At 62.5% G+C, this 18,949-nt stretch overlaps 1 protein-coding gene across 1 annotated transcript; it reads right to left on the minus strand.

Moving 5' to 3' along the window:
* Positions 1-1,581: 1,581 nt before the first annotated feature.
* Positions 1,582-18,904, minus strand: CCDC88B (coiled-coil domain containing 88B). Its single transcript, XM_012463080.2, has 27 exons — positions 18,836-18,904; positions 18,409-18,554; positions 18,143-18,254; positions 17,986-18,055; positions 17,838-17,896; positions 17,654-17,737; positions 17,416-17,559; positions 17,039-17,184; positions 16,804-16,885; positions 16,499-16,657; positions 15,783-15,929; positions 15,492-15,600; positions 15,193-15,329; positions 13,950-15,110; positions 9,887-10,014; positions 9,569-9,686; positions 8,371-8,466; positions 7,892-8,032; positions 7,128-7,384; positions 6,633-6,776; positions 6,281-6,467; positions 5,899-6,044; positions 5,591-5,689; positions 5,251-5,417; positions 4,184-4,390; positions 3,959-4,027; positions 1,582-2,375 (listed from the first exon to the last, which is right to left on the minus strand). Exons 1-27 carry the CDS (start codon positions 18,893-18,895, stop codon positions 2,320-2,322), a joined length of 4,431 nt encoding a protein of 1,476 aa, XP_012318503.2. The 5' UTR covers positions 18,896-18,904; the 3' UTR covers positions 1,582-2,319.
* Positions 18,905-18,949: the final 45 nt, after the last annotated feature.

The following is an 18,949-nucleotide window of genomic DNA, read 5'->3' on the forward strand; positions in this document are numbered from 1 at the left end:
CGTGGGAACCAGCCACGGCCCGTGGGGAACCTGGAGCCTCTGGGGCATTTGCCCCCAAGCCAGGGGTCTGCCTGGGAATGCCTGCTGGGAGAACACCAGAAGCCTCTGCCCCAAGGTGGGGGGCGGGGTGCTCCCACAGGCGTCTATAGAACTCTCCTTCCAGGCCGGGCACGGTTGCTCATGCCTGTAATCCCAGCACTTTGGGAGGCCGAGGCGGGCGGATCACAAGGTTAGGAGTTCAAGACCAGCCTGACCAACATGGTGAAACCCCTTCTCTAAAAAAAAAAAAAAAAAGGACTCTCCTTCCACCAGCATCAGCCCTGAGGGCAACCAGGCATCTTCTGTCCAATTCTCTCAATACCCGGGAAGTGAAGGACTACATAAAAATCCCAGCCCAGCAGCCTCATGTGTGACCTCATGCTTTCGACCACAGCGAGGAGGGAAACGCAGACATAGTCCCCTTGGCAGGCTCAGGCCGAACCTCTCCCCCTCCTACCTCTCCCCCCTCACATCTCTCCTCCCCGGGGCACCTCTCACTCCTGTAGCCTGGGCCCTGGTGCTGGGCAGACTGAGAGGGGAAGTCACTCAGCTCTCAGGCAGTGGGGCCCGCCCCACTCCATCGTCCCAGGGGTGGCCAACCAGGTCCCTCTCCCCAGCAGACTGGCCTTTACAAGGAGGAGACTTGTCACCGAGTGGGGGGCTGGAGCCAAGCCTGGGACCCCATGGTCAGGAGGGGTGGCCAGCTTTCTGACCAGTTCTCTGTAGATGGGGCCTGCAGAAGCACGGCAGCCCCAGCCACTGTGCAGCTCCCACTACGTGCCACCTGCATCCCGTGTGTTCTGCCCCTGTGGTCTCCTAGCTCGGTGCAGTACTCAGCTTAGAGCCCTGAGTAGGTCTCAAGAAGGGCTATCAGCACCACACGGGACTGCCCCTCCCCATGAGGCCCAGGGCTCCTGCTGACTGGTCCTTCTGAGCCTCTGCTCCCTCTTCTTCCTGCCTTCCCCTTCCTGACCACCAACAGGCCACCTAGCACAGTGGGACAGCCATGAGAACCCACCCCCTGAGGCCAGTGGGGAGGGGCTCTCAGCTCCTCTGCCAGCTGGAGGCCAGGGGGCCCACCCCACACCCCTGTCCTGTGAAGCCTTGGCTGAGAGGAGGAGGGACTCAGGCTGCTGCAGGTCACACTGGGAAGGCTGGATGGGCCACCCCTCCCAGCTCTGCACTCCCCAAGTTCAAGCTGCCTCATCTCAGGCCCGGGCAGCCCCACCCTCCCTGGGCGGCCCCAGGTACCCTGACTCACATTCTGCACCCTAGCCTAATTGCCCCCCTTCCCAGGCACCATGCTAGAAGTCCTGATCAGAGAGCCAGTGTCCCTCCCACCCCTCATGGCAGCCCCTGGCATTAAGTGATGCCCCACTGGACCGTGAACTCCCTGGGGACCGGCTCAACCTCAAGGAAGGAGGGGTGATGGGGAGGGGTGAAGGAGGGGTGATGGGGAGGGGTGAAGGAGGGGTGATGGGGAGGGGTGAAGGAGGGGTGATGGGGAGGGGTGAAGGAGGGGTGATGAGGAGGAGTGAAGGAGGGGTGATGGGGAGGGGTGAAGGAGGGGTGATGGGGAGGGGTGAAGGAGGGGTGATGGGGAGGAGGAAGATGCAAATGGAGAGAAGAGGGTGCCCTGGGAGAGGGTGGGGGTGGGTCACATCCCTGAGCCCAGATCTTCGACCCCAATCCCTGCTGGCTACCCAGGATGCCATGCCCTCTCCATGTCACCAGGACATCCGGGCTTTGGCCGGCAGACTGGCCAAGCCGCTGAAGAAAGCCCTGTGCTGCCCCATACAGGCAGGGGTCCTCTGGTCACACATCCCTGCCAACCGGGGAACCCGACGCGGCCAGCAGACAGAGCAAGACTCAGGTAGCTGCAGTTCAGCTTTATTCTCATGCCCCTCAAGTCCCAGCTAAGGCTCAAGGTCAGCCCAGGCCACAGTCCCCTGGCACTGGGACTCAGCTCCCCTCCTGGCCTGGGCCGGGGGCTCTCTTGCTGACTCCTGCCAGCCTCCTTCAGCTGGTGGATCCCCCAGAGACCACCGCCTCAGCGGGAACCTCCTGGAAGAGCCAGAACCCCAGCCTGGAGTGGCTCATGGGGGCCAGCGGTCCCCCCCGTCCACACACTCATCCCAGCTCCATCTCTGGGCCCAGGCCTCCTTGTCCAAGGACTCCCCGAGGGGGCCCTGGCTCCCTGAGCTCTTGGGCTGCCTGGGGCCCCTGCTGACACTCCAGCGGGGAGAGGGCTGTGCTCCCAAACCCCCTGTCCCCACAGTGTCACTGGCTGAGGGACGGGGCGAGAGGACGTTTCTCCGGTTCCTGTACCTCAGGGCCTAGAGGGAAAGGCTCAGCTCAGACCCACCTCCCTCAGGAGGACTCCCAGAGTCCCAGGAGGCCCACAGGCCTTCGAATCTTCTGCCAACTCCCCACCCGCCAATACCTCCCCCTTCCACCTGCCCCACGCCCACCAGTCCTCAAACAGGCCAGGGCTTCCCTCCACGGTTCCCTCTCCCCAGAATGCTGTTCTCAGGTAGTCCACACGACAAACTCTCCCCCTCCTCCCGAGTCTTTGCTCCAACTTCCCCTCCTCTCCAAGGCCCACCCCAGCACCCTAGTTACTAAAACTCCAGCCAGCCAGACCAGAGCTCCAGACCCCTCCCCAGCTCTCCTTTCTTCCCAGAGCATTAGCGCCTCCTGATGGTCGATCGGAGTCTAGGGCTGAGCTGCCCCGGGCGGAGCTGAGCAGGTGAGATGGGGCTGGCCTGTGATGTTCCGCTAAGACCTACTATGCTTTTTTGGGTTTTGTTTTTGAGACAGTCTCACTCTGTCACTGAGGCTGGAGTGCAGTGGCACAATCTCAGAGCATTGCAACCTCCGCCTCCCGGATTCAAGCGATTCTCCTGCCTCAGCCCCCCAAATAGGTGTGATTATAGGCATGGGACACCATGTCTGGCTACTTTCTGTATTTTTAGTAGACAGGGGATTCCACCACATTGGCCAGACTGGTCTCAAACTTCTGGCCTCAAGTGATCTGCCTGCCTCGGCCTCTAAAGTGCCAAAGACTTATATGAAAAAATCATGTCTGGTCAGGCGTGGTGGTTCGCACCTGTAATCTCAGCAGTTTGGGAGGCTGAGGCAGGCGGATCATCTGAAGTCTGGAGTTCGAGACCAGCCTGACCAACATGGAGAAACCCAGTCTCTACTAAAAATACAAAATTAGCCAGGTACTGTGGCACATGCCTGTAATCCCAGCTACTCGGGAGGCTGAGGCAGGAGAATCGCTTGAACCCAAGAGACCGAGGTTGCAGTGAGCCAAGATCATGCCATTGCACTCCAGCCTGGGCAACAAGAGAGAAACTCCGTCAAAAAAAAAAAAAGAAAGAAAGAAAAAATCATGTCTAATAGCCGGGCGTGGTGGCTCACGCCTGTAATCCAAGCACTTTGGAGGCCAAGGCGGGCGGATCACCTGAGGTCAGGAGTTCAAAACCAGCCTGACCAATATGGTGAAACCCGTCTTAAAAAAAAAAAAATCATGTCTAATAAATAGCTCATTCATGATTTTTATGCCGGCTACATGCTGAAATGGTAACCACATAGGCACATTGAGTTAAATGTTATCAAAATTCATTGTACTGTCTCTTTTCACTTTTTCTGATGAGGCCACTGGAAAACTTAAAATTATTGTGTGGTTCACACCATATTTCTAGTGGACGGGGCTGTTGTAGATAATAATTATTTTTAGGCAAATTGTTTGCTATCTGCCTCCTCACACCAGAACGTTCCCTGCTGTGTCCCCTGCTGGCATGTCACCTGGCACTTGGTAAAGCATCGTTGTCAAATGAGAGAATGGATTAATGCCATCTGTCAGGGGCCCCGGGCAGACAAAGAGCCCCATCCTTCCGCAGGCCCCACTCACCCTCTCGGCTGGCGTCTGCTTCGTGCTCCTGGAGGGTTTCCACGGAGCTCCCCCATCTCACACCAGGTCCTGTGAGGCACAAGGCAACCACTTCGCCCCGGGTCAGAGTGGAAGTGGACAGGCTTGCAGGAGATACGGGGAACAAGAAGGAAGCTGCCTCCCCCAAGGAGCTGGTGGGTCCACAGAGATCAGGGGCTTGCTGGGACAGTGACCCTTGTCACTCACCTTTGCCCTGGGAGATGGGTGCCCCCAGGGGGCCTGGACGACGCTGTCGGAACCGTTGCCTGGGGGTGTCCCCAGGGCTGAATGACTCAGAGCTTCGCCCCACCGGGAACCTTGAGCTGAGTTTCCGCCGCTGCCCACCTGCCAAGGTCTCATCCCGCAGGCAGAGGGAGCTCTGGGCCCGGCGCATGGGTGCCGGGGAAGGGACCCCTGAAAGAGGCACATGCGGGGAGGGGGTCAGAGGAGGGGAGGGGGGCTGAGGTTCATGCAGGGAGGGGGTCAGAGGAGGGGAGGGGGGCTGAGGCTCATGCAGGAAGGCGGTCAGAGGAGGGGAGGGGGCTAAGGCTCATGCAGGGAGGGGGTCAGAGAAGGGGAGGGGATGGGGGCTGAGGCTCAGGCAGGGAGGGGGTCAGAGGAGGGGAGGGGGACTGAGGTTCATGCAGGGAGGGGGTCAGAGGAGGCGAGGGGGACTGAGGCTCATGCAGGGAGGGGGTCAGAGGAGGCGAGGGGGGCTGAGGCTCATGCAGGGAGGGGGTCAGAAGAGGGGAGGGGGGCTGAGGCTCATGCAGGGAGGGGGTCAGAGGAGCAGGGGTTGGGTGGAGTGGAGGGGCCAGTGGGTGAGGCTGCCCAGAGTCAAGGAGGGGAGGTGCAGAGGTGGGGGAGGAGCCAGGCAAATGAGGGGGCAGCAGGAGGCTGGCCCTGTGCCGGCCTTGACACTAACTCACTGCATGACCTTGGCCAAGGAGCTTCCCCTCCCCGGGCCTCAGTCTCCTCATCTGCAGTCTAGATCAGTGACCTCTCCCGAGGTCCTCTGCACCTCCCAGATCCTGGGCTCCGCTGCGGATGGGGCAGGCTGGGTGGGGACAGCACAGGTAGGAGGGAGGTGGGGGCCCAGGGCAACCCTGCAGGGCCCAGGACGAAGAGCCCCTGGTGGCATCAGGGCAGGCTGGGCAGGCCTCAGAGAAGGCCAATGGGGGCATGCACGCAGGCCAGGCAGTGAGGCAGGCACCAAGGCGGGGGCAGGGGATGTAGGGCAGGGGCCATCCTGGCCACCTGACCCCCAGACCCACCTGTCCCATCCTCCTCCCTGCCTTCGGGAAGCTCCGTCTCCGGGGGGCCCCCCAGGCTCTCGGTGCTGCCAGCCCCATCGGCCCCCCGGTGCAGCCCCCCAGGGGGGCCCCCCTCCCGCCGGGGTCGCATCAGCCTCTTCACCTTGTCTGCCAGCCAGCTGCCCTTCCTGGGGGCAAGAGGACACAAGAGGGCATCAGGACAGGGAGGAGGGAGGGAGCAGAGGGTGTCCTGGGGACGGCAAAGACCAGGTTGACCTTCATGGGGCCTGGCGTCAGAGGGCAGGGCAGGGGCAGAGGTTTGCAGGGTTTCCAGCCCGAGGGAGGTGACAAGGCTGCTCACTTGGTCCGGGGCAGGGGCCCAGGCTCCAGCACGCGGTACTGGTCCATAATCTTCTCCACTAGCTTCTGCTTCTCACGGCGCAGGGCATTAAGCTGGTCCCTGGCAGGAGTGAGAGGGGAGCGGTGGGCATGAGGCCCAGGGAAGCCAAGGCAGGAGCATGGCACACGTAGCAACGAGGACGTGCTGGTCCAGCCGTGCCACAGATCCGACCGATGTGGGAGGCCAGCTCCAAACCTGTCCATGGGGGTCTCCCCAGGAACACCCGAAGGGGATGCAGGCCGCACCCAGCTCCCAGGCCTCCCACTCACAGGTACTCCCGCTGCTCCCGGTGTAGGTGGTCCCGGCTCTCCAGGCTGCGCTCCAGGAGCTCCCGGTTCTCTCGGCTCAGGGCCTGCACTTCAGCCAGCAGCTGCCGGTTCTCCTCTTCCTGGGCACTCCGAAGCTGTGTCAATAGCTGGCAGCAGGCAGCACGGGTCAGGGGATGGGACCCAGTTCAGGACCACCTGGGTCTAGGCTTGGGGGTCAGAGCACCCCTCCCCTCCTCTGACCCCCTCCCTGCGCAAGCCCCAGCCCCACTCCCCTTCTTTGACCCCCTCCCTGCCTGAACCTCAGCTCCCCTCCCCTCCTCTGACCCCTCTAGACCCACACCCCCTAGCCACGCCCACCCCCTCCTCCAGGCCCCAGCCACACCTCACACTGCGTGGTCAGCCGGCAGGCACTCAGGTCCAGCTGCTGGTTGGACTCTCGCAGCTGCTGGCTCTGCATCTCCAGCTGTGCCCGCTCCAGCTCCAGCCGCGCCAGCCGGCCCCGAAGCTCCCCGCGTTCGCCCTGCAGCTCACCCCGCTCCCGAGATACCTCTGCCAGCAGCATCTGAGCCCTTCAGAGGCAAGGAGAGCTGCTCTCCAAGGGCCCTGGGTCCCCAGACCAAATGCTGGCCAGAGGAGTTATTCTGGGGAGGGGAGGCCAGGCATGACCCCACACCCCCAACCCGCTTTGGGGATGGGGCCACTGAGAGACGCTAGGGGCTGCGGCGGGCAGGCACCTGTCGTGCTCGCTCTGAAGCCTCCGCAGCTCCTCCTCCAGGCCGCGCTGCCGATGCCCGTCCTGCATCAGGCGTTCGCGCTCTGCCAGCAGGGCCACCTCCTGTGCCTCCACGCTGGCCCGCTGGGCCTGCAGCTGCTCATGCCTGGGATGGATAAGGGGCTGAAGGGCTGCGTGAACCTGTGGCCACAGCAAGCAGGCAGCTGGACTACCTGGACCTGGGGAGGGTCTGTCACCTCCTAAGGATAGCCCCCCCCAAGGAATGCCATCGAGCAGAATGCCATGCCAGGTGCCCACCATACCCAAGAGGTGAGCCCCACAGTGAGCCCAACCCAGAAGTTTGGGGGGTGCAGCTACCCCAGAGCACATAGCAGTGGCCGGGGCGCCACAGAGCAGAGGTGGAGGTGCTTCTCGGTGGGGGTCAGACCTGGCGAGGGGAGTCTGCACTGGCAGGTGGGGGGTGCCAGGGAGGAGCCAGGCGTTTGGGGATGCTCACCGGCCCTGCAGCTCCCGGTGGGCCAGCTCCAGCGCCCGCATGTTGGCCTTGAGGTCTCGGTGCCGCACCAGCAGTCCCTCTAGTTCGGCCTCCTGCCGCCGCTGCAGCTGTGCCAGGGCCTCGTGGTCCCGAAGCAGGGCCTGCTGCTGCCCGCGGGTCTCCTCCTGGGACCTTCGGGCCGCCCGCACCTCCTCCTCCAGCGCCTCCAGCTTCCGGTGCAGCTCCTGGCCCTGCACCTCCAGCACAGACTTCTCGGCCTAGGGCAGAGGAGGGAGGCAGGGGCTGCTGGGGAGGAAACCCCAGCTGGAAAGTGGATGACGGGCGGGGGGCTAAGGGCAGAGGGCAGGGCCCAGGACAAGGAGAGAGCCGTGGAAGAGGCAGAGGGCTGGGAGCACAGCAGGCAGCGCAAGGCCCGGCCAGAGGCTGATGGGTGGCTGGGGAGAGGCAGGGAGGCTGGCTGGGCCAGGCTGTCCGGGAGGGGCGCAGGGCAGGATGGGACTATGGCTCCCTGTGGAGGGGAGGGCTGGGACGGTGAGAGGGCAGGGCGACATGGGTGCAGATGTGGGGGCTGGCAGCAGGTAGGAGGAGGCAGCGGCAGGGAGGATGGTGTGAAATGGTGGCTGGGGTCAGAGGACAAGGATAAATGCCACTGGGGAAGAGGTGGGGCAGCTGGTTGGCAGCTAGTGTAGGAAAAGGGCACGGAACAATCCAAAAGGGGCAGGGGGCAGTACATGGGCAGGGACAGGCACCTGGGCGCCACCCACCTGCAGGCGGCTGCTGTGCTCCTGCGCCCGATGGCTCTGCAGCAGCAGCTCCTGAGCACGGCCCTGAAGGCTCCCCAGCTGCCCCTCCAGGTGCTGCAGCTGCCCCTGCAGAGCTGCCTTCTCTGCCACCAGAGTCGCATTCTGCCCAGAAGTGGGGGTTAGCAGTAGCCAGGTGGCAGGGGCAACCCCCAGTGCCCATCGCAGGCCCACACTCACGCTGCATGGGGCACCCCCCAGGCCCACCGCGGGCCCACACTCACGCTGCACCGGGCACCCCCCAGACCCACCACAGGCCCACACTCACGCTGCATGGGGCATCTCCCAGGCCCATCGCAGGCCCACACTCACGCTGCACGGGGCACCCCCCAGGCCCACCGCGGGCCCACACTCACGCTGCACGGGGCACCTCCCAGGCCCACCACAGGCCCACACTCACGCTGCACCGGGCACCCCCCAGGCCAACCCCGGCCCACACTCACACTGCGCTCCACCTCGATGAGCCGCACGTTCTGGGTCTCCACCAGCTGAGGCTCAGCACACCCTTTGGGCCCCAGCCCTACAGGGCCCTGACGCAGCTGCAAGGAGAGTCCCTGGGAGGTCACGCGGGGCAGCCGCAGTGGCTTAGGGATGCTGCAAGGACCCAGGCTCATGAACCTGCCCCACCAGCAGCATTTAGCCCGGCCCACCCCACCCCCATCCCACACCTTCCCCCGGATCCCACATGTCCCACTCCTGGTTCCCGAAGCTCCGTCTCCACACTGCCCTTCTCAGCTTCTCTCCGTCTGCGGCAGAGCCTTCTGCTCATAACGCCTCTCATCCTACTGCTCCTCTGAGCCTCTTTGGTTTTGTTTTGTTTTGTTTTGTTTTGTTTGAGATGGTCTTGCTCAGGCTGGAGTGCAGTGGTGTGATCTTGGTTCACTGCAATCTCTGTCTCCTGGGTTCAAGCAATTCTCCTGCCTCAGTCTTCTGAGTAGCTGGGACTACAGGTGTGGGTCACCACATCTGGCTCATTTTTATATTTTTAGTAGAGACTGGGTTTCATCATATTGGTCAGGTTGGTCTCGAACTCCTGACCTCAGGTGATCCACCCGCCTTGGCCTCCCAAAGTGCTGGGATTACAGGCATGAGCCACTGCGTGCAGCCTCCTCTAAGCCTGTTTCGACCCCACCTTCTCCACAAAACCTTCCCTGACTGACCTCACAGACGCCTGCTGGGTATCTTGCTGGGTGCCACTCTCCCAAACCCCTGCACGGCCTCCTCACAGCCCCTGGCACCTAGTTGTCATCACCTGTTTTCTTGCCTGAGGATGGCAGCCTCGGGTTGGGCCCCCCACCACCCCATCCTCCATACGGAGCCTGCATGCAGCCCGGGCCTCAGAAATCATCGCTGGCTTCCATCATGCCAAGCACTGAGCTCCCTAGGCAAGGGGACCCCAGGTGAGCAGGCACCCACAGCAGTTCTGTCCATGTGCAGAATGGCGAAAATGAGCCCCGGAGAAGGCCACGCGGCCACCTGACTCCCAGCACAGTGCTCCCTGCAAGCGGCCCCACATGGGGAGTGAGGCACATAGCTAGGCAAGAATCCAGGGGCGAGACCAGGAGCACAGGTAACCCTGGCGTGTGCTCATGGGATGGAGGGAGAAGTGGCATGGTCCCCAGCTCCCAGGCCGGCAGTCACCTGGAACAGCTCCTCTTCCAGCTGCAGGGCCCTGGTCTTGAGCTCCATCAGCGCCTCCTCCTTGCTGGTCGCTGCTGCCTGTAACTCAGCTTCCAGACGCTGCTCCAAGCCCTGGTACCTGCCAGGAGAATCCTTGGCACTCAGCCCCACCCCGCCCTCGCCCCCCACACCCCTGCCTCCCTCACTCTTCCCCCTCAGCCCCGCCCCGCCCTCGCCCCCCACACCCCTGCCTCCCTCACTCTTCCCCCTCAGCCCCGCCCCATCCTCGCCCCCCACACCCCTGCCTCCCTCACTCTTCCCCCTCAGCCCTGTCCCCACCTCTGGTGCTGGCTTTCCTGTTCTCGCAGAAATTCCTGGCGCTCCAGAGCCGCCTGCTCCAGCTCACGCTGCAGCTGCTTCAGCCGAGCCCCCAGCTCCTTGCCCCGCACCACGGCTTTCTCCAGCTCCTGAGGGCAGGCAGAGCAGACTCAGAGCAAGAAAGCAGGGGACAGCCAGAGACAGAGGCCAAGGAGCCGGGAGAGCTGCCTTTCTGTCCTTGACTTGCCATCCTGGGCACACATCGTTAACCCTTTGGACTCTACTTCCCCATCTATAAAATGGGAGCAAAGCCTGGTGCCCTCGAAATTGGGCATGAGAGAGCTAGGGGTCATAAGGCTGGCAGGATGTGAAGAAGGCTCCTGCACTGGAGTCAGAGACACACGCTGGGCAAGCGCTGTCACCTCTCTAAGCCCACGGTTCTTCATGTGCACAGTGAAAGGTGGATGCACCCGGCGGGCTGCCACCCCGGCCATGTGACAGCTAGACAGCTAGAGGGGCTTAGCAGAGGCAGGTCTGGTGAGAGTCCTCAGCTACAGGGAGAAGGCCACGGAGGGCTGGTGGGACAGAAACCCAGGGGTTGGCAGTGGGGCTCGAGGGCAGGGGGACGCCAGAATGCTGCCAGCCAGGTGATGTGTGGCCTTTGACAGTTGGGCTGCACCACTTTGGAAGGGGACGGGGAGGCCCATTCTGACTCTGGGGGCCAAACCATTCTGCCACGTGGGGCCCTGGCAGGATGAAGCTTCGGGGACAGCTGCCCCTGACCAGCTGCCTGCCAAATCCTGCCCCGGAAGCCAAGCCTACAAGCCTTGCCGCTGAAAACTACTTTCCAGGCATCATAACAGAACCCAGGCCTTGATCCAGGGGCACTGCACCTCCTAACACCCATGGGCACCACCTCTCCCTGGAAAACTACAAGTCCCATGAGGCGCTGCTGCCTGGCTGGCTGGCAGCCCCTAGCGCAAGTACTGGGGTAGGCAGCACGGTGACAAGAACCTCCCGCCCAGCTCCTGCCCTGCCCTCCTCGGGGCCTGGCCACAGCCCTCCTAGGACCCCACCACCACCACAGCCTGGGAGGCTTCTGCACCCAGTGAACAACCTGAGAGGCCCCTGGTTCCCCGACCTCCCCCTGGCCAGCCACCTTCTCCTGCTCCAACCAGGAAATCTCACAAAATTCCCCGTGTCCCCAGCTTCTCCCACCCTCTTGGTCCTTGGAGTCGGCTCTTCCAGCCGACCAGCCCTACCCTCACCTTCACTGCTGGCATTGCCTCCCATGGAAACAGGCCCATCCTAGGTGCCAGGCACTGCCCCAGTCTCCCTACACTCCTTATCTCACAGAATCCTGCAAGGCAGGTACAGTTTTTTGTTTGCTTTTTTTTTTTTTTTTTTTGAGATGGAGTCTTGCTCTGTCACCCAAGCTGGAGTGCAGTGGTGCGATCTCGGCTCACTGCAACCTCCGCCTCCCGGGTTCAAGCGATTCTCCTGCCTCAGCCTCCCAAGTAGCTCGGACTACAGCCATGTGTCACCATGCCTGGCTAATTTTTTTGTATTTTTAGTAGAGATGGGGTTTCACTGTGTTGACCAAGATGGTCTCAATCTTCTGACCTCGTGATCCGCCCACCTCGGCCTCCCAAAGTGCTGGGATTACAGGCATGAGCCACCACGCCTGGCCTGAGGCAGGTACAATTTTTATTCCGGTTTTACAGGAGAGAAAACTGAGACTCAGAGAGGTTAAGTAACTTGCCCCAAGCCACACAGCTGGAACGTAGGCAGGTCGCCTGGACAGACAGCCTCTCAGCCACACCCACAGAGTGGACCCCAGAGACGGCCTCGCACCTTCCCTGTCACATTCGCCAGAACCCCCTTATCCTGGGCATGTCTTGCACAACGCCTGACCCCACGTCTACCCAGCAGCAGTGTGCTCCCCAACCCTCATCCTCATGAGAGGTCTCTGAGCAAATTACTCTTCCTCCCTGAATTTCAGGGTCCTTTTCTGTAGAGAGATGGAACTGGAAACTGCCTGCACGGAGGACTCAGTTCCTCACCTGTGTTGCAGTCTCACAGGTCCCTAGCACGGGGACCCACGGACCCAAACACCCTTCCCGGTGCCTTTTCACATGCAGACCTGACCACTTTGCTCATTGGGGAGCCTTCAGTGGCTGCCCAATCCCCCATGGCAAAGCCCTAACTCCTTTTTTTTTTTTTAAAGATGGGGTTTCACCATCATGGCCAAGCTGGTCTTGAACTCCTGACTTCAGGTGATCCACCCACCTTGGCCTCAAGCGTGAGCCACTGCGCCTGGCCCTAACTCCTTCCTTAGCTTGGAAGGAAGCTGAAGCCACACCCAAACACTGGAGTGTGAGCTTGCTGGTCACCACTGTGTGCCCAGAGCCTGGTACAGGGCCTGGCACCAAGAATATGCCCATAAACATGTTAAAATGAATAAGTAAAAGTGTATCGACCCAGCACGGTGGCTCACACCTGTAATCCCAGCACTTTGGGAGGCCAAGGTGGGTGGATCACCTGAGGTCAGGAGTTCAAGACCAGCCTGGCCAACATGGCAAAACTCCATCTCTACTAAAAATACACAAAAATTAGCCAGGCATGGTGGCGTGTGCCTGTACTCCCAGCTACTCAGGAGGTTGAGGCAGAAGAATCACTTGAACCAGGGAGGTGGAGGTTGCAGTGAGCTGAGATCACGCCACTGCACTCCAGGCTGGCAACAGAGTGAGACTCCATCTCAAAAGAAAAAAAAAAAAAGTATGTCCAGGCCTTCTCTCACCCACACTCCCATGCTGCCCTAGCCAGCCTCCTCTGCCACTTACATGGTGGCCACTGCCTCCTGATGGCTCCAAGCTCCCCTCCCCACCAAGGTGACCCTCCTCAAGCCCAGCCCCACACCGTTCTGCCCCGGTTTTCCCTGCCTGGGGAAGGAGGGCCAATACCTTCGAAGGTGGCCCTCATCTCCCCTTCCTCCTGGGACCCGAGTCTTTTTTTGTTCCGTTGGTTGGTTTTTGTTTTTGTTTTTGTTTTTTGAGACAGAGTCTCACTCTGTTGCCCAGGCTGGAGTGCAGTGCCACCAACTCAGCTCACTACAGCCTCTGCCTCCCAGGTTCAAGCAATTCTCCTGCCTCAGCCTCCCAAGTAACTGAGATTACAGGTGCCTGCCACCACACCCGGATGACTTATGTATTCTTCTTCTTTTTTTTTTTAAGATGGAGTCTCACCCTGTCACCCAGGCTGGAGTGTAGTGGCAGGATCTCAGATCACCACAATCTCCACCTCCTGGGTTCAAGCGATTCTTCTGCTTCAGCCTCCTGAGAAGCTGGGAGTACAGGCACAAGCCACCACGCCTGGCTAATTTTTGTATTTTTAGTAGAAATGGGGTTTCACTATGTTGGCCAGGCTGGTCTCAAACTCCTGACCTCAAGTAATTCGCCCGCCTCCGCCCCTCAAAGTGCTGGGATTACAGGCATGAGCCACCGCACCCGGCCTCTGAGCATCTTTAATGCCTTCATCTTTGTACATGCCATTCCCTCTGGACAAAATGTCCTTCCCGACCTAGTGACACTTTGGTCACTCCTCCAGAAAGCCTCCTTGCCTCCTCTTGGGCATCAGCTCGCCCTCCCACAGGCTCTCATAGCGCTTGCTCTGAAGAACCAGTGCTTGAACACTTACAACATGCCCTTTCCCGGCATGAACCAGACCTTTACAGCGACTGTCTCCCGAGGTCGTCCCCAAGACCAGCCCAGGTGGCTAAGAATAGCAGCCCTGTTTTACAGAAGGAGGCTTGGGGTGGAGGTGAGCCAACTGCTGCAGGCAGAGAGCCAAGATATGCACTAGGCAGTCCCACCCCTCCCAAAGCGCCCCCATCAGGCAGTGGACGTGGCCCGGCACCCCAGTCCAGGCACACCTTTGGAAGGCAGGGGTGGACTTGGCCTTTCTACCTCCAGCCCCAGCTCGGTGCTGGGCAGGCACACACCGAGCAGCTGCTGATGGAATCAGTAACTCCCAACAGCCTGGAACCTGCTTCCCTACCCCGGCTGTGAGCCCCAACCTGACCTACCCCCTGGAGGGCCTCCTTCTCCTGGCGCTCCCTCTTGGCCTCCTGCAGGTGCTGATGGCCCTCGCGCTCCAGCGCCTGCATCCGTTCCTCAGCAGCCTCCGACTGGGTCCGCAGCCTGGACCCCTCACGCTCCCACTGCCTCCGCTCCCGGCCCGCTGCTGCCAGGGCCTCCGCCAGTGCCTCCCGCTCCCGGGACGCAGCCTCCAGTTCCCGGCGGGCAGCCTCCACTGCCTCCCGCAGCCGGGCTTGCTCCCAGGCCTGGGCCTCTGCCTCCCGGTGGGCCTCGGCCTCTGCTTTTCGAGCTTGGGCCAGCTCCTTGGAGAGGCGGGCAGCCTCCATGCCTTGGGCCTCCAGCTTTTGGGCCTGGGCTTCCAGCTCCGCTCCAAGGGCCTCAGCCTTCCTCCTCAGCTGTGTCACCTCCTCTCTGAGGGCCTCCTGCTCTGCGACAGCACTGGCCAGGCTCTCCCCTGGGATTGGCCCCTCCCAGGCCTGGACCTCAAGAGCCTCTTCTGACTTCCGCTGTGGTTTTTGCTGGGCTGGGTCCCCGACCATCCCCTCCAGCCTCTGGTCATGCCCTCTGGCCTCTGCTTGTCCCGTGGCCAGGTCCAGATCCTGACCTGGGCCCTCCTGCTCCTCCAGCTTCACAGGGCTGGGCTGCAAAGGCCCTGGCTTGTGCTCAGGGCCCTCCTGTCTCAACTCCTGGGCCTCAGGCACTGACTCGCCTTGGGGAGCCTCTCTTCCCTCAGTCCCTCCTCCCAGCAATTGCTGGGCCTGAATTTTGGTTCCTGGACCCTGTGGGGGGGTCACAGAGGCAGGGCCCTGGAGGGAGGAGCTGTGGCCAGCCTTCTCCAGGGACGCCTGTGTCTCCACAGCAGAGTCTGACTCTTGAGGGGACCAGTCTGAGGTGTGGGGGTCCAGGGCAGCTGCCTGAAGAGGCCTCTCTGCCTCCTGCGGGTCTGAATCTGGTGCCTGGGGACACTCAGCTGACCCCTTGAGCACTGAGTCTAATGCCAGAGGAGCCAAGTCCAAGATCTGGGGGCCTCCATCCCTCGCCTTCTGAACGAAGCCCTGGGGGCTGTGGTCGGAGGCCACAGGAGTCCGGGGAGCCTCCTCCAGGCCCGGCAGCATGGAGTCCTTGCTCGGCACCTCCAGCAGAGGGTGCTGAGGGCAAAGGAGAGGGACAGTCAGGCCCAGGGATAGACTAGGGGAGGAGCCAGCCAGGACGCTGTGGGAGGGGACTCACCTGGCCCCCTGGCTGCCCTTGAAGCACCTGAAGCAGCCCTCGAAGCTCCCGGTTCTCCCTCTCCAGCATGCGCAGCTGCCGGGCCTCTGCTTCCCTCACCTCATCTTGCAGTGAGGGGACTGCTCCTGGCAGGGGTGCTGGGGGTGTAAGATGAGGTCAGGACCCCTCCTTTACTCCCTGGCTCCTCACATACCGCCCCAGAGGACTGAGGGAAGGGAGGAAGTCAGAGGCTCTCCCCAGTACAGCTGCTGGAAAGCACAGGCAGCCCCTACCCCAGCCCTTCCACTGGGGTCCCTCACCCTCCCCAGGGGAACCCGGGGGTGGCTCCAAGCTCCGCTGAAGCTCCAGCTCCAGCTCCACATTCTCTTCGGCAAGCTGGTCCACCTGATGCCGCAGAGAGTCCAGCTCCTGGGGGCGAGGGCAGGGTCAGACAAGCCCTCCACACCATGGCCAGGCCGAGTGTGTAGGCCGGAGGGTCACTAGAGGTCACCGAGAGTGGAGGCTGCACGAATCACTAGACACCCCTAGGAGATCAGTGGGGTTATGGGGGTGACGGGGCAACACAGCTGGGATCACTCTGGCGACCTCACCGCATGGGCCTCGCCCAGCCGGGTCCGCAGCAGCAGGTTCTCGCGTTGAGTCTCGTGCAGCCGGGCGCAGCGCTCGCGGGCAGCCTCCAGCTGCTCTTCCAGCAGCGCCTTGGAAGCCTCCAGCACCCCTGAGAGCACTCGCTCCTCCTGGTGGGAGACCAGGGAGAACAGGTGGGCCATGCGACCCTATGCACTCCAGGGCCTGGGGGTCCCAAACTCCTTCCCCACGGCCTGTCACAGACTCTGCCTCCCTCCCCCACGCTGCACCCCATAAGTCTCTAGGCCCCGCCATCCCTTGTATCTTCTTTCCAGGGTCTTTTCAGGTACTTTCTCCCTCGCCCCTGGCCCCGCCCTTCTGTACATGCCCCGCCCTTCTGTACATGCCCCGCCCTTCTGTACATGCCCCGCCCCTCTGTGCATGCCCCGCCCCCGTGCATGCCCCGCCCGTCTGTGCATGCCTCGTCCCTTCTCCCCAGGAACCGCCTTCCTTCCAAGGCTGCATCACCTACACAGCCCCACCTCTCCCCTCCACCTGCCCCATCCTCTGGAGGCACTTTCCCAGACGCCATCTCCCAGCATTTTTCCTCACCCTTTTCTCCACCCGTGACTGTCCCCACCAGAGAACCTGCTTCTCTATTTTCGGGACACAATCTCGCCCCTCCTCCTGGCCCGCCCCCTCGCGCATGCCCCGCCCCGCGGTCCCGCCCCCGCCTCACCTCCAGCTGGCCCTTGCAGGCCTCCGCCGCCTGCAGCCGCTCGCGGCAGCGCCGCAGCTCCTCCTGCAGGCGGGGAAGGCGGCCGGCCCGCTCCCGCAGCGCCTCTGCCTCCTCGCGGTACAGCTCGGCCCGCTTGGCCTGTCCTGACAGCGCCTGGGCCTGGACCAGACAGTGTGGAGCTGGGAATAGCCAGCCGCGGGCCGGAGGGATTAGGGACGGGACGGAGCCAGGTTGAGAGGCAGGCAGTGGGACCGGGTGCAGGGAGGTCAGGGAATGCCGCGGTGGCGGGGAACATCTGAGCGCACCTCCTGGCGGAGCCTTCTTATTTCGGCCTCCAAACCCTGCACCTCGGCCTGGGAGTCTAGCAGCATCTCTGCCTTCTCCTCCCTGGAGAGAAGGAGCAGCTGGAGAGGGTCTGGGATCCACGACCCCCAGCCCTTCCCAGGCCTGATCTCTTCCATAGCCACCAGGGCTAGGGTCCCATCCAGGCTTAACCTGCCCCTCTCCATTTAGTCCCCTTCCCAGGCTGCGCACACTCACAGCTCCTGCCGCAGACGCCGCAGCTGAGCCTTGGCGTTGGCCAGCTCCAGGGCCAGGTGGTGCGAGGGACCCTCGGCGGGAGCCCTAGAGGAAACTTCAGGCCTCAAGCAGAGGGGTTCTCGCTCCAGCAGCAGTTCAGCCAGCCGCTATAGGAGGTCAGGGGTCAAGGGTCAGAACTAACTTATTCAGTGCCTCTGCACATCGACCCCCAACCACAATACCAGTCATGGGGTTGTGATCTGGGGTCTTGGGCCATCTGATTGTGATAGTCCCGAGACCTCAGACCACAACCCCATACCTGGGCCCCTAGCTTCCATCTCCCTTGCACAACCGGCTCCGTGATGGTCCTCCAGCCACGATGCCCCTCCTGCCCCTACCTGGGCCCCCAGGTCACGCTCCCGTGCCAGTCTCAACAGCATCCCCATCAGGCTCCGGGACAGCATCTCCAGCTCGGCAGGTGCCAGCTCCCCAGGCTCTGGCCCAGACAGTGCCAGCACCACGCCGGCCCCCGGCTGGGTCACCTGGGACGCAGGGAGAGCAGTTCAGTGGAAGAAGCGGTGTGGCAAGGGCGTCCCAGATGCCATACCAGTCTGGGCGGCCGACCCGCCTCAGTACCTCCTGGATGGCAGCGGCCAGCTCGCTCTGGACCTCGAGACTGAGGCCCTGGATGTGGCGGATGAAGAGTTCCCGGTGCTCACACTGAGGAAGGGGAAGGGCGACAGGAATGGGAGCTGGAGCAGGATCTCCCTCCTCTGTCACCAAAGCTCGACCCTAATTTTCCCTTCCCCCACCGGCTCACCTGTACTGATGCCCCCAGCAGTAGCCGAAGAACGCATTCCAGCTGCTCCATCGCTTCTTCTGCAGGGCACATGCCCCAAGGGGTTAACTGGGCAGGGTGGGGGGGTAGTGCGGGGGCATAGGCAGGAGTGGGTGAGTGGGGCGAGCACCTGAGAGGGGGTCAAACCCCAGTGTCTGGAGGTCTGGGGGTGGCAATAGGATCAGCAGCTGCAGCTCCTCCTGGAGTCAGAGGGGCAGACTATGAGGGGCCTTCCCAAAGAAGCTCCCCTTCCCTCCTGTCTCTGCCTTTCCCTTGAGACCCCTTACCTGGTAGAAGTCCCTCAGTCGACCCCACAGGTGGTGCAGGTTCCACACGCGCCAGGCAGCAGGCCCGTCATGGCCCCTGAGCATCCGAGGTCCCCCTCGGGAGTTGGGGGCACTATGGGAGGGAGGTGGCATCGAGGACCCGCCTCCTGTCGACAGGCCTCGCCCACCGTCCCTCGAGCCCCGCCCACTGCCCATCAGGCTCCGCCCACCAGCTTCCCCTCCCCTCAGATCCTTCTCTGCCACCGCCCCCGCCCGATGCCCCTTACATGATGCCCAGCACCCGGAGGAGCAGGGCCCCATCGCTGAGGCGCAGGAACCTCTTCTCCGGGCAAAGGGGCCCCTCTTCCTCCTCTTCCTCTTCTTCCCCCTCCAACTCCTCCGCCTCCCCCACCAGCCCGGCCAGTCCCAGCGCCTGTGAGGAGCCCAGAGGGGTCGGCCGACCAGCAGAGTGAACCCTGAGCCCCTCCGGCCTGCCCTAGTGAGCCCAAGCACCACCCGACCCGTCCTCTGAGTGCCTCTGGCCCCTCTTCCCTCACCACAGCCCACCCTCCCTCCCTTATCTCCATCCCCGACACTTGAACCCAGCCCTCCCCTCCGGCCTGGCTCTGCCCCACCCTCCCCGAGCCAGCCCCAACACCAGCCTGTGGCTGGGGCTCATTTCCCCTCCCCAACCCGCTGCCACCTGCCCCTCACCCAGGTAGCCAGACTTCCACTCAGGAAGTCTCTGAGCCTGGGCGCCTTGCCCCCCTCCATGCCCGTGTGAGGGTGCCTGTCTCGCTGTGGCAGCTGCACCTGCGGGGAGAGGAA

The sequence above is a fragment of the Aotus nancymaae genome, unplaced genomic scaffold, assembly GCF_030222135.1.
Source record: "Aotus nancymaae isolate 86718 unplaced genomic scaffold, 86718_ANA_hifiasm-v0.15.2.pri h1tg000059l, whole genome shotgun sequence".
NCBI classification, from domain to species: domain Eukaryota; kingdom Metazoa; phylum Chordata; class Mammalia; order Primates; family Aotidae; genus Aotus; species Aotus nancymaae.

Bases quoted from the DNA above. Each gene is read 5' to 3' on its own strand.
- CCDC88B (XM_012463080.2), bottom strand. From the start codon at position 18,895: ATGGAGGGGGGCAAGGCGCCCAGGCTCAGAGACTTCCTGAGTGGAAGT. The intron at 9,687-9,886 runs GTGGGGACAGGG...TTCTCCTGGCAG, and splicing joins CAGGAAAGCCAGCACCAGAG to GTACCAGGGCTTGGAGCAGC. The intron at 8,033-8,370 runs GTGAGTGTGGGC...ACTTCTGGGCAG, and splicing joins TCATCGAGGTGGAGCGCAGT to AATGCGACTCTGGTGGCAGA.